The sequence below is a fragment of the Syngnathus floridae genome, chromosome 14 (assembly GCF_059516105.1).
Source record: "Syngnathus floridae isolate MCC-2025c chromosome 14, RoL_Sflo_1.0, whole genome shotgun sequence".
In the NCBI taxonomy this organism is placed as follows: domain Eukaryota; kingdom Metazoa; phylum Chordata; class Actinopteri; order Syngnathiformes; family Syngnathidae; genus Syngnathus; species Syngnathus floridae.
In genome coordinates this window covers 1,649,955-1,662,720 of record NC_142426.1, presented here as the reverse complement: position 1 = coordinate 1,662,720, position 12,766 = coordinate 1,649,955, and the positions used below count along the sequence as shown (strand labels likewise).

The 12,766-nt window shown below is 46.3% G+C and overlaps 1 protein-coding gene across 6 annotated transcripts in view; it reads left to right on the top strand.

The window, feature by feature from the left end:
• The window catches only part of LOC148386925 (ephrin type-B receptor 1-B-like), a 116,188-nt gene that overhangs the window by 88,690 nt on the left and 14,732 nt on the right, over positions 1–12,766 (top strand). For all 6 annotated transcript variants that reach the window (XR_015862841.1, XR_015862843.1, XR_015862839.1 and 3 more), the window contains 3 exons: positions 1,858–1,966; positions 2,722–2,786; positions 12,619–12,741. Coding sequence is in view for 1 of the 6 variants with exons in the window: in XM_088397367.1 (XP_088253493.1) it covers positions 1,858–1,966; positions 2,722–2,786; positions 12,619–12,741 (297 nt within the window). In the remaining 5 variants the exon portion in view is untranslated. The remainder of the gene's footprint in view (positions 1–1,857; positions 1,967–2,721; positions 2,787–12,618; positions 12,742–12,766) is intronic.

Here is a 12,766-nt window from a genome sequence, read left to right as displayed (position 1 = left end):
GGCGACGTGTGAGAGAAAAGGACTGACAAGCGGACCCCTCATCTTTCACGATTGCTGTACCTGTAAAAGAAACGACACTTTGGAATGCTGTTTCACAAGGTTTGTACCAAAAAGGGTTTGTACCAAAAGCCATTGCCCAGAAAATGGAAATACCTACTGTGAACCCTCACACACGCCGCAGGCAACAACTGGTTTTCCCTCTACATGTGTTTGAAATGAATTTAGTAAACTGAACGGTCATGAATATTTAGGTTGAAAAGGGAAATACATCTTTCCCATGATGTTTAGTGTTGGAAGCAGTGGCGGAGTGAGAAGGGGGGTGGCACGAGGGGTTGGGGGGGGGGGGGGGCAGGGCACCGCTGCACAATCAAACAAAAACAAAAGGACGAAACGGAGGCAAAGCAGCGTCATGGCAGCAGGGTAGATGGAGCCTATGGGTGCGAGCTTGCCGCTGCCGCCTGCCGCTAAGTGCTCGGACAAATATCGTGCCATGTCGGCCGGCCAATAAATGAAAAAGAGCGAGCGTGAAGCCTGGGCCTTTATTTTGCGGGAACATTTGTAAGTGAGGGCACCAATGGGCCACAGCACCTGTTGAGGTCATTCCAATAACTTTCACCATCATTGCAAGACAATTGGCAATATTCCCAATGTAAAAACACAAGTGAAGACAAATAACAGAAAATTCATTTGCCATTTTCTGTCAGTGAATGCGCATTTGATGCTTCAAAAATAATAGTTCTTTATTTCATGGTGTATTCATGCCTTTAGCCCCCACTATAATAATAATAATAATTAGGGCCTGAGCAATGTGGATTTTGTTTTAGGCTGATGCCAGATTAGATAATGGGGAGAATAAAATTAATTTGCCGATTAAAAAAACCATTGTTACAATCTTGAATTTGGTGACAAATGCTGTTTTTCTACTTGATAAATATACTTTGATTACTCATGCACAATTTGTGTCACACGTTTCTGGAGATCCTTAAAACTCTCCCTCCCTCCCTCTTATGACCACCCCCCAAAAATCTCATCAACTACTAATCACAGCACTCCAACGCTGGAATGGTTGGGTGGAAAACCAATTAGCTTAGCATTGTGGATCAAGCACAGTTAGCTGCACAAACAAAAGACATCCGACTTTCTACATCAAGTCTACACACCCACACACTAACATACATGCATAGTCACACACTCTTGAAAGGAATTAATTTTGCTGCCGAAACAGAAGTGCAATTGAACGCTACGCCCCACATCAATCTCAGCGACTAATAATACTGCAATAACAAATACGGCGCTAGACGTCGAGAGAGAGAGAGAGAGAGAGAGAGAGTGTGTGTGTGTGTGTGTGTGTGTGTGTGTGTGTGTGTGTGTGTGTGTGTGTGTGTGTGTGTGTGTGTGTGTGTGTGTGTGTGTGTGTGTGTGTGTGTGTGTGTGTGTGTGTGTGTGTGTGTGTGTGTGTGTGTGTGTGTGTGTGTGTGTGTGTGTGTGTGTGTGTGTGTGTGTGTTTCTTGCATATTTTTTGTCAAGCAGCACCGTGCCAAAGTCATGTGCCATCATAAAATGTGCTCTGTCAGCAGTGCTGTACTGCCCTACCTATAATAGCAAATTCCACCGACCGGGGTATAAAAGCTGCGCCCACAAGCTGAACTCGGTTTATAAGCCGCATACATGACACGGAACTATGAATGAATGTTAGTAATGAATGTAAATAATGCTATGAATGAATGGTCTAATGAACAGTCATCAATGCTTCTTTGTAGACTTTTCCGTGGTTCCTAGAGAATGATGACGAAAGGCAAAGGCATCTGGCATTATCTGGATTTAATTTCCTGATTGAGGTTTCTTTTTGCATTTTAGATTACTTCAAATCAGAGCTGAGGGAGCAACTTCCTCTCATTGCCGGGTCAGCTGCCGCAGGAGTGGTCTTCATCGTTTCGCTGGTCGCCATCTCCATCGTCTGCAGCAGGTACGTAAGCAGCGGCCTCTGTGTATTTTCTATTTCCTCCCGTAACGAAATCCTAGCCAACATTTTCAGTTTTCTCGATGCGGTTTTTCCTGCACCGAGCGTGTTCCCCTCGGCTGTTGAAGAAAATGCAGGGGTAGGTTTGTGACCATATCAACGTATCCCAAATAATGGTAACACGGCAACTGACAGCTTTGCTTTGCATTAAGATGTCAATCATATCATTTTCTTCTTCCCAATCTAATCCATATTTGCCTGCAAGCATATCCCTGGGAAATGCTTCCTCCATCAACAAATGCAAATAAGCTTGTTATAGCGCAGAAATGCAAGCAAGCACATTCCTCAATGTTGCATCCTTCCCATTGTGGTTAAACCGTTCCAACTTTTGCCTTATTAGTGAAGTCGAGGTGATTTCATTCGGTATTAGCCGGTCACTCGGTCACATCGCTAAGGCGCCGTGGCGTCCGTGCTTTAAATATTGGAAGGTCACATTTACCGCTGAGCCGTGCGCAACTTTGAGGCCCGCCGCTTTTGAAGGCACGCCGAAGGAGACATGAAAAGCAAAGCCACGCTACGGAGGTCGAATTATGTAAAACCCGGCTCGTTTTCATGAACTTCATTGACCCTGCTCGGCCTTTCCCCTCCACCCCATCGAGCCGTGGCAATGAGGCCATTTTCAGCCGCCTTGTTTTTTTGCCCTACTCTTGTTTGTCACGGGCTCACCATCCGCTTCTCTTGTCTCCTCGTTGATGGCTTAGGAAAAGGGTCTACACCAAGGAGGCGGTCTACAGTGACAAGCTGCAACATTACAGCACAGGAAGAGGTAAGTCCACCAGCCAGACGCTTGTCAAATCCATTGGTTGGATGGCTCCAAAGTGTTGAAATGGCATATTTGGACGCTTTGTGTTCAACAAGACTGATCACGTGCCATGACATACAAGTAAATTTAATGCACAGGTGGATTTTGTAGAAGGGTGGCAGGTGCTCTTGTCAAATTCCTTTGGTTTTGCGCCAATGACGCTGACAGTCATCTCTGGAGGCTTTACTGTGGCTCGGAGTGACAGTGGGGAAATTTACTTGTCACAGCAGCGTGCAAGAATACAAGAGACAAGTGCCAAATGTAAAAAAGGATACATAACAGACAAGGACAAAGACAAGTGGCACTAGTAGCGCTAGAGACCAAACACAACGCATGTTGTCGAGTCTGACAGCAGTGGGAATGAAGGACCTGCCGAATCTCTCCTTCCTACACCCTGGCTATAATAGTCTGCTGCTGAAGGAGCTGCTCAGCGACCGCACAATGTCACGGAGGGGGTGAGAGGTGTTGTCCATGATGGATTTCTGCTTAATTAACGTCCTTCCTCCTCTCACCCGCAACCTCTATGGAGTTCAGGGGACAGAGCTCGCTCGCTTGCTTGCTCGCTCGCTCGCTCGCTCGCTCGTTCGCTCTCCTGACCATCTTATTTAGTCTCCCCCTGCCTGTCCCGGTCCACCACAGCGATGGCTGAGGCCACCACAGTCATAGACGGTCCTGAGGAGAGCCCTGCACACTACGTGGTGTAGTAAGCACTCCCTCGACACTGACTGAGATGGTGCCTGCCTGGAGGATACACACGGCTTCACACGCAAAAAGCCAACACTTTTGTGCTTCCAGTAAAAAGCATCTGTACTGGAGAGCTCGCTCGCTCGCTCGCTCGCTCACTCGCTGCATGCGTGTGCAAGGGGCTCACTCCAGGGGACAGCGCTTTGTCCAGCCTGACGCGGCAGACTTTGTCTCACAGCTACAACAGGCAGGACTCCAAGCCGCCACCGAAAGCCGAATGCCCTGAATACAGTCGACGAATGAAAGTCATCAATCATCAGATACGTCAATTTGCCGATAAGAGATCCCGTTCTTTTTTTTTTCTCCTTTCACACAATGCAGACCCCCCCACCCGTCCGTCCGTCCGTCCGTCCGTCCGTCCGTCCGTCCATCCATCCATCCATCCATCCATCCATCCATCCATCCATCCATCCATCCATCCATCCATCCCATAATGCATTGTTGTCTTCCACGCTCCTCTAAGATGAGGCTGACAGTTTGGTAATTACAGTATTCGCTGCAACAATAAGAGTGAGGCGCTAAATCAATTGTTTTGGGGGAAATTTCCCAAAATGTGCCAGCCATTACCGCACACATGCACACACGCACGCACGCACACACGTAAGTGATGTGTCCTCATCCAAGGTGTCAAGCGTATTGAAAATTTAACAATGCAGCTGAAAAGAGGAAAACAAAAGCTATCCATCCATCTATGTATCCATCCATCCATCCATCCATCCATCCATCCATCCATCCATCCATCCATCCATCCATCCATCCATCCATCCATCCATCCATCCATCCATCCATCCATCCATCCATCCATCCATCCATCCATCCATCCATCCATCCATCCAGCGACTTATATATGTTTTTTTTCACAAATTTTTACTTGATCATTAAGACATCACTTACAAGTATAGTTGACCACTTCCCATGTTATTTTTAGTATAGTTGATCACTTCACATGCTTTTATATCTTTATCTTGAACATATTCAAAACATAAAAAATAGAGAAAACATCAAATAAAGCAATTAACACTTTAAAGCACCATATCCAAGTCCACTGTCTACTGTATGTACACTTGCTCCATTTTTGCTCCTCTTATATTTATTATTATTATTTATTATTATTTGTTTATTTATCATTTATTCAACACTCTTATTTATTCATTGTTAGTGCCTTCTTGGGTTTTTTTTGTGTTGCTTGTATGCATATGTGTACTATCTCACCGAGGGATAGTGGAAACGTAATTTCAATCTCTTTGTGTGTCTTAGTATATAAAAAAAAAAAATCGACGATAAAGCAGACTTTGATAAAACAACCCAAAAAAATTATATTTTCAGACGAAACTGGATGAGGGCGCTCTAAATTTTACCGTTGGCCGTGACTCATCAACTGGGTGGGTTTAAGAAAAATGGCACCAAAAAGAAACTCATATTTTGCAGGTTACAAACTTCAAGTTGTAAAATATGCAGCTGAAAACAGTAATCGAGCAGCAGAAAGAAAGTTTGGAGAACCGTGATGTAACAATGGATTACTATTTCAAGTGACGTCAGTAGCGCGGCGCGCCGGTTGTTTACATACAAAGTGCCCACACAAGGACTACCGGCATCATTAGCGGTGATCATTTCTAAGTGACATGGAGGACAAAGAGTTTGGAGGAATTAAGGATTTGGAGTGACATAGAAGGTTTGAAAAACTATTATGGCTTTTACGCACGCCCGGTCTCCGCTTAGTCGGGGGCCGGCGCTCGGCCGAGTGGCTGTCCGCGAACGGTGCGCGGGGCTCGGACATGGCCATTACGCACGCCCGGTCTGTCTGGAAGTCCACGCCGCCACACGCTTGGAAGTTTGTTTTGTTTAATAAAGAGCCGTTTACCAAACCCACGTCTATCCTTGTACTTTTTTAACGCTACAATATAGTTATATAGTAGATCTGTGGAATAAAGACGAGGCTGACGTCAGGGCGCACGCGCGGCGATGTTGACAAAGGACGAGGAATTTGATCGATGGATTTAATGGAATTAAAGTGCACGGATGGTTTGATAATATTATTGGCTTGTATTATAGTTATTTGAAATATAGTTTATCTATCGTTATATGAGCCTGTGGAATATTTTGAAGTGCAAGCGCCCTCAGCCGTGCGCACCCATTGTTGACAAAGAACGATCGATGGATTTAATGAATTGGAGTGACACCGATGGTTTTATAAACATGTTTGTTATTCATGTAATAGTTGTCCTTAATCACTCTATATGTTACGTCAGGCCCCTTCTCAGCTCTTTGTTTGTGTTTGTCACGTTAGCATACCTATCGTTTAGCCTGTTGTTGCTATTTAATGAATTGGAGTGACACCGATGGTTTTATAAACATGTTATTCATGTAATAGTTGTCCTTAATCAACTATTAACAACAACTTAAAAATGGCTCCATAAGGCTTGTGTAACTTGATCACCTCTGCCAGACAAGCTCCTCAGCTCTGCCTCCTCGTGGCGACACTGGTTTTGCTAAATGAGCTAGGTGCGAAAGCGAACGATTGGCGCTCAAACCAATAACCAGCCTACGGAATGTCTACACTGCACTACGACACTGGGCGGAGGAGCTGCATGAGCAGCCAACGGCCAGAGGGCGGAGGAGGTCCCAGACCCAACGGCCAAGTGTAGAGGAGTAAACCTCACAAATCAGGAGTGGGGCCCCGAAGGCGGACCAGTGTAGAACGCTCACTGACTCCGGCAGCTCCTGCAGCCCAGTTGGTGCCAAATGTATTGCTTGCATTCCTCTGGACCACACCAACAAAGCCGAGAGGGGGATCTTGACGACTGGGCAACCCAAGGTCTCCATACACTGTGCCCAGGCCTGTGCCTTGGATAGGTCACTCATTGTCGCTGTTTTAGTGACAGAAACAATTCGGGAGACAGCAGTTACGAGTTCTAAGCCTGAGCCAATTGGCGTCAGCTCAGGCGCTACGGGTTGTCTCCAACGGTGGGAGGGATCATCGCATCCCACTGGTCAGCTACCGCCCGCCTAATAAGCTGGGCAGCCCCTAGCCAATTAGGTGCTGACCCGCCACAGTCCGTCTGCTTCAATGGGTGCTTGGAGCTAGGACAAAATCCGAACGGCGGACTGTAATCCATGCACCAAGCAATGGAAAAAATAAAACAAAGCCGCCAGCGCTTAGACTGGCAACATGGAATGTTAGAACTTTATGTCCAGGGATCACCAATGACCCGAAACAGATAAACGATGCTAGAAAGACAGCTGTCATCAACCGCGAGCTGACACGTCTGAACATCGACGTTGCTGCACTGCAAGAAACCAGGCTATTATCCAACGGCAGCATCAGAGAGAAAGACTACACATTCTTCTGGCAAGGAAAGGCCCCAGGGGAACATCGTATGCATGGTGTAGGTTTCGCAGTGAGGAACTCCCTCCTGCCTGCTTGCACGCCACCAACAGTGGGCACTGCCCGCATCCTCATCATGCGCATTGAAACCGCGTCTGGCCTTGTAAACATCGTGAGCGCCTACGCCCCAACACTCACCTCATCAGAAGAGGAAAAAGACCAATTCTACGACGAGCTTGAGAGCTTCATCAGGGAATTACCTGCATCTGAGCACCTGGTCCTGCTGGGAGACTTCAATGCTGGTGTTGGCTCGGACAATTCCTCTTGGCCCTGCTGTATTGGCCAGTTTGGAGTTGGCAAGGTGAACGAAAATGGGCAAAGATTGTTGGAACTATGCTCCTTTCATGATCTCTGCATCACAAATACGTTCTTTTTTACAAAGCCCAGCCACAGAGTATCATGGCGGCACCCTAGATCTCGTCACTGGCATCAATTGGATCTCATTATCACTCGACGATCCTTCCTCAACTGCGTCAACATCACTCGCAGCTATCACAGCGCAGACTGCGATACAGACCATGCTTTGGTCGCCAGTAAAGTATGCCTCCAACCCAAACGTGCTCATAGATCAAAGCCAATGGGCCAGCCTCGCATAAACACAACCAAGACCCAGGACCCTCAGTTAATTAAAAGCTTTGCTGTTAACATCGAAGAAGCCCTTAACAAATGCTCAACTGGCAGTGCAGAAGAAAAATTGAATCACATGCGAAGTGCAATATACACAACTGCTCTCGACTCCTTTGGAATAAGAACGAAAATGAACCCAGATTGGTTTGAAGCGGGAATCATGAATCTTGAACCGGCCATCTCACGTAAACGATCAGCCCTCCTCAACTACAAAACCAATCCCAGTGACAAAACACTTGCAGCTCTGAGGAAAGCCAGAGCTGACACCCAGAAGATTGCCAGGCAGTGCGCAAATAAATACTGGCAGAGTATATGCCAGAATATCCAAACTTCTGCTGATTGTGGCAATATCCGGGCAATGTATGATGGGATGAAAATAGCATTCGGCCCCACTGTCACCAAAACTGCCCCTCTGAGGTCAAGCACTGGTTCAATCATTACAGATCGAACCAAACAAATGGAGAGATGGGCTGAGCATTACCAAGAGCTTTTAACGAGGGAAACTGAAGTCACGATAAATGCTGTGGAAGGCATAACACCACTACCTGTCATGGAAGAGCTTGATGAACCGCCCACTATTCAGGAGCTGTATAAGGCTGTCGATTCCCTAACCAGCGGTAAAGTCCCAGGAAATGACGGCATCCCCCCAGAGGTCATCAAAGCAGCCAAACAAACCAGCCTCCTCGTGCATCTCCACAAGCTACTCTTACAGTGCTGGGATGAAGGAAACGTGCCTCAAGACATGAGAGATGCCAAGATCATCACACTATACAAGAACAAAGGCGATAGAAGTGTTTGCAACAACTATCGCGGAATATCCCTACTCTCTGTCGTGGGAAAGACATTTGCCCGAGTTATATTAAACAGACTCTATCCACTGGCTGAACGGATTTATCCAGAATCCCAGTGTGGCTTTAGAACAGGGAGATCCACCATCGACATGATCTTCTCATTAAGGCAACTGCAAGAGAAGTGTCGTGAGCAACAGCGACCACTGTATATCGCCTTCATAGACCTAACGAAAGCCTTTGATTTGGTCAGTAGAACGGGTCTGTTCACACTCCTGCACAGAATTGGCTGTCCTCCTAAATTGCTGAGACTGATTGTCTCCTTTCACAAGGATATGAAAGGTACTGTACAGTGCAATGGATTAAAATCTGAACCCTTCCCAATTACAAGTGGGGTAAAGCAAGGCTGCGTCCTTGCCCCAACTCTCTTTGGCATCTTTTTTTCACTATTGCTACGATATGCCTTCGAGACATCCGAAGAAGGAGTGTACCTGTACACCCGAAGTGATGGCAGCCTATTTAACCTTACCCGCCTTCGAGCAAAAACACGCGTGCGCAAAGTTCTCATTCGTGAAATGCTGTTCGCGGATGATGCGGCACTGACATCACATATCGAAGCCGGCCTCCAAGACCTTATAAATGCCTTCGCCCATGCTTGTAGAGAGTTCGGTCTGACAATCAGCATAAAGAAGACGAAGATCTTAGCCCAAGGTGTCAGCTCTACCCCTCACATCTCAATTTTCGACTGTTGCCTCGATGTGGTCGAAGATTTCACCTACCTTGGCTCCAACATCTCTAACAGTCTCAGCCTCGTCAAAGAGATCAATGTCAGAATCGGCAAGGCCTCATCGGTGCTAGCCCGCCTAGCAAAGAGGGTGTGGGAAAATAGCTCGCTCACCGTCAAAACCAAGATCTCAGTGTATCAGGCCTGCGTGCTGAATACACTTCTGTATGGGAGCGAGAGCTGGACGCTGTATAGTCATCAGGCACGCAAGTTGAACAGTTTTCACCAGCGCTGTCTAAGGAGAATCCTCAACATCTCATGGCAGGATCACGTTTCCAACAAAGAGGTCTTGACCAGGGCAGGAATTTCCAGCATGTTTGCCATCCTTACAAACAGACGTCTGCGGTGGATTGGCCATGTATCCCGTATGCAAGATGGTCGACTTCCCAAAGACATATTGTATGGTGAGCTCGCCTCTGGTTCTAGACCACTCGGAAGACCACTTCTCCGCTTCAAAGATGTTTGTAAACGGAGCTTGAAGGAGGGCAACATCGCACCAGCACAATTTGAGACACTGGCCGCAGATCGCTCAGGGTGGAAAGCCGTTACCAAATCAGTCATCAAGAAAATGGAAGAGAACAGAGAGAAGAAAATGGAAGAGAAAAGGGCTCAAAGACACAGAAGAGATGCTCAACTACCCCGAAACTCTACTGCCTTTAGCTGTGACATCTGCAACAGGGCATGCGGCTCCAGAATTGGACTCTTTAGTCACAGAAGGAACTGCAGGTCCAGCAACCAATGACCACCAAGGCACATAATCCATAGTCTCTCGAGACTGACGGAAGCCAACAACAATGTCCTTAATCACTCTATATGTTACGTCAGGCCCGTTCTCAGCTCTTTGTTTGAGTTTGTCACGTTAGCATACCTATCGTTTAGCCTGTTGTTGCTATTTAATGAATTGGAGTGACACCGATGGTTTTATAAACATGTTATTCATGTAATAGTTGTCCTTAATCACTCTATATGTTACGTCAGGCCCGTTCTCAGCTCTTTGTTTGAGTTTGTCACGTTAGCATTCCTATCGTTTAGCCTGTTGTTGCTATTTAATGAATTGGAGTGACACTGATGGTTTTATAAACATGTTATTCATGTAATAGTTGTCCTTAATCACTCTATATGTTACGTCAGGCCCGTTCTCAGCTCTTTGTTTGTGTTTGTCACGTTAGCATACCTATCGTTTAGCCTGTTGTTGCTATCGTTTAGCCTGTTGTTGCTCGTTCATGACTGTTTTTGGTGTGGGATTTTGTCGAATAAATTGCCCCCAAAATGCGACTTATACTCCGGAGCGACTTATATATGTTTTTTTTTCACTTTTTGGGGCATTTTATGGCTGGTGCGACTTATACTCCGGAGCGACTTATAGTCCGGAAAATACGGTAAATCCTGTGTGAGTTCATTTAGTTAAAATTAGAAACTGCGGAATGTTTTCTCTATTAAATGTATCACTCTGTTCCTAGTAATTAGGCATGACCGTTGTGCACTTGATTTGTTGATGCATTTGGGCCATTTACTAAATGAGCAGGGCAAACTAATAGTAGCGTAGATGCTAGTGCTGAAAATAGAATGTGGAGTGCAGTTAACTATAATTCATTGCCCCCTTCAACTGAATGCATTTATAAGAATTGTTGAACCGGCCCGATTTTTGCCCTTTTGGGCACTTCATTCATTCATTCATCTCATTGGAAAAAGGCAAGTCCTTGTTCTTTACCACCTCTGCCATTAACCTCCCTCCCCCCTTGCTTTCGCGGCTGGGTAAAAATACCTTTGAGCTTTGGATACATTTGCTTCACACACACTCAGATGAGGGACTTGTGAAATATTGAAGGACAAAAAAAAGCTCTCTTTTATGAACCGGCCGTAAAAAGATGAGTCCGGATAACACCGTGTTGGGAGCTACATAGTGTTTGATTCTAAATAATACATGAAAGTGATGTTGGAAATGGGGACTGGGAAATAATGGGCTGCTTTGATGTAGTACATAGGTGCACCGAGACATGCATGCATGCATGTGTGGTGTACTTTAATATGAGCTTGTGGGTGGGCCAATATGTTTCTTGAATCCTCCAGGTCGATCTTTGGAGTATTTAGCAACGATGCCGCTGCAGCTTGGCAACGGCAATAAACGAGAGCTTTTTTTTTTTTATCTTTTCTTTTTTACGGAATGCCGAGCTATCAAGTCTCTAATGGATTACCTTGAATCTAATCTGAATGGAATCTCTAATGAGCAATTAGGTTCACACAGACAGGGTTCAAGGCAATTAGAGCCGTAACCAGATTCAACTTGAAGTGGGGATGGAGGTGAGCTACCTTGAGCAGACCTCATCCCTTTCTTTATCACTCGGGACCCCTCCATGGCCGCGTATGTTATGTAAATGAAAAGGGCACAAATTGACTCCATGGAGATGGGTTTATTCCAATCGTGTCTGCTAAAGGTCCCCCCCCCCCACACACTCTCCAGCGCCCACTATAGAAATGATGATTCGACATCTGCATGTTTACACTTCTGTCCATCTTGAAGCGGCGTGTAGTGAATGCGTTTACAAGTGCTTTTCAGCAGCCGTGCCCACTCTGACAATCTGCCTTTTGCATGGCCGCTGCGCGTACCTGGCAAGGTGATGATGGCCCAGCCGTTTTTATCTCTTTATGAGCTTGTAGGAAAAAGCTGAGGGCAAAATATTTTCTAGTACTATTAAAGAGGTGAGGGGAAGGGCTAGAGCACAGAAAAAAATAGGTAGATGTCTTCATTGAATGTGTCTTTTTTTTTTGCTCTCGAGTTTTTATCATAGCGTGGCGCTTCTCAAGTCCCAACAGGTCAAGTAGCAAACTTCCAGAAAACGTGCTCAAACAAAACTGCATTAAAGATTTAACCCTTTGCATTTTTGGGACAAAAGAGCATGGGACTTTCATGGAGTGCTTTCCACTTTCCTTGGCCACCTCAGACTTGACCAATCAACATTTGGTTATCTTAACTTAAACTGCCTATTTGACCTGCCAGCCAGCCAGTCAGCCAGCCAGCCAGCCAGCCAGCCAGCCAGCCAGCCAGCCAGCCAGCCAGCCAGCCAGCCAGCCAGCCAGCCAGCCAGCCAGCCAGCCAGCCAGCCAGCCAGCCAGCCAGCCAGCCAGCCAGCCAGCCCGCCCATCCTCTTTAATGTGTGAGTTGTGTGAGATAATAACCACTTCCATCCATCCAGTAGTAGCCTTTCATTTATCTCTAGGAGAACCCTATAGCAATGTTAAAAGCTCGCAGGGATGGGGAAATACTGCCTGTCACAATGTGATTGAAATTCCGACCTTTGGGTCAATTGCATTCGCCGGCCATTAACACAAAACACATCAGCCAAATGGAGGAAGAAAAAAAAAAAAGGGTTTCTTCTTACTGGGCGCCTTTGGTTGTTCTAGAACTCTCTTTGCGAGCCAATATGTCTAACTGCCCCTCATCACTGGGCTGCCCGACTCACTTCTCAGGCTCCCCAGGGATGAAGATCTACATCGACCCCTTCACGTACGAAGACCCCAACGAAGCGGTGCACGAGTTTGCCAAGGAGATTGATGTCTCGACGGTTAAAATCGAGGAGGTCATTGGCGCAGGTATGCTCCACTCTGTTGCATTGTT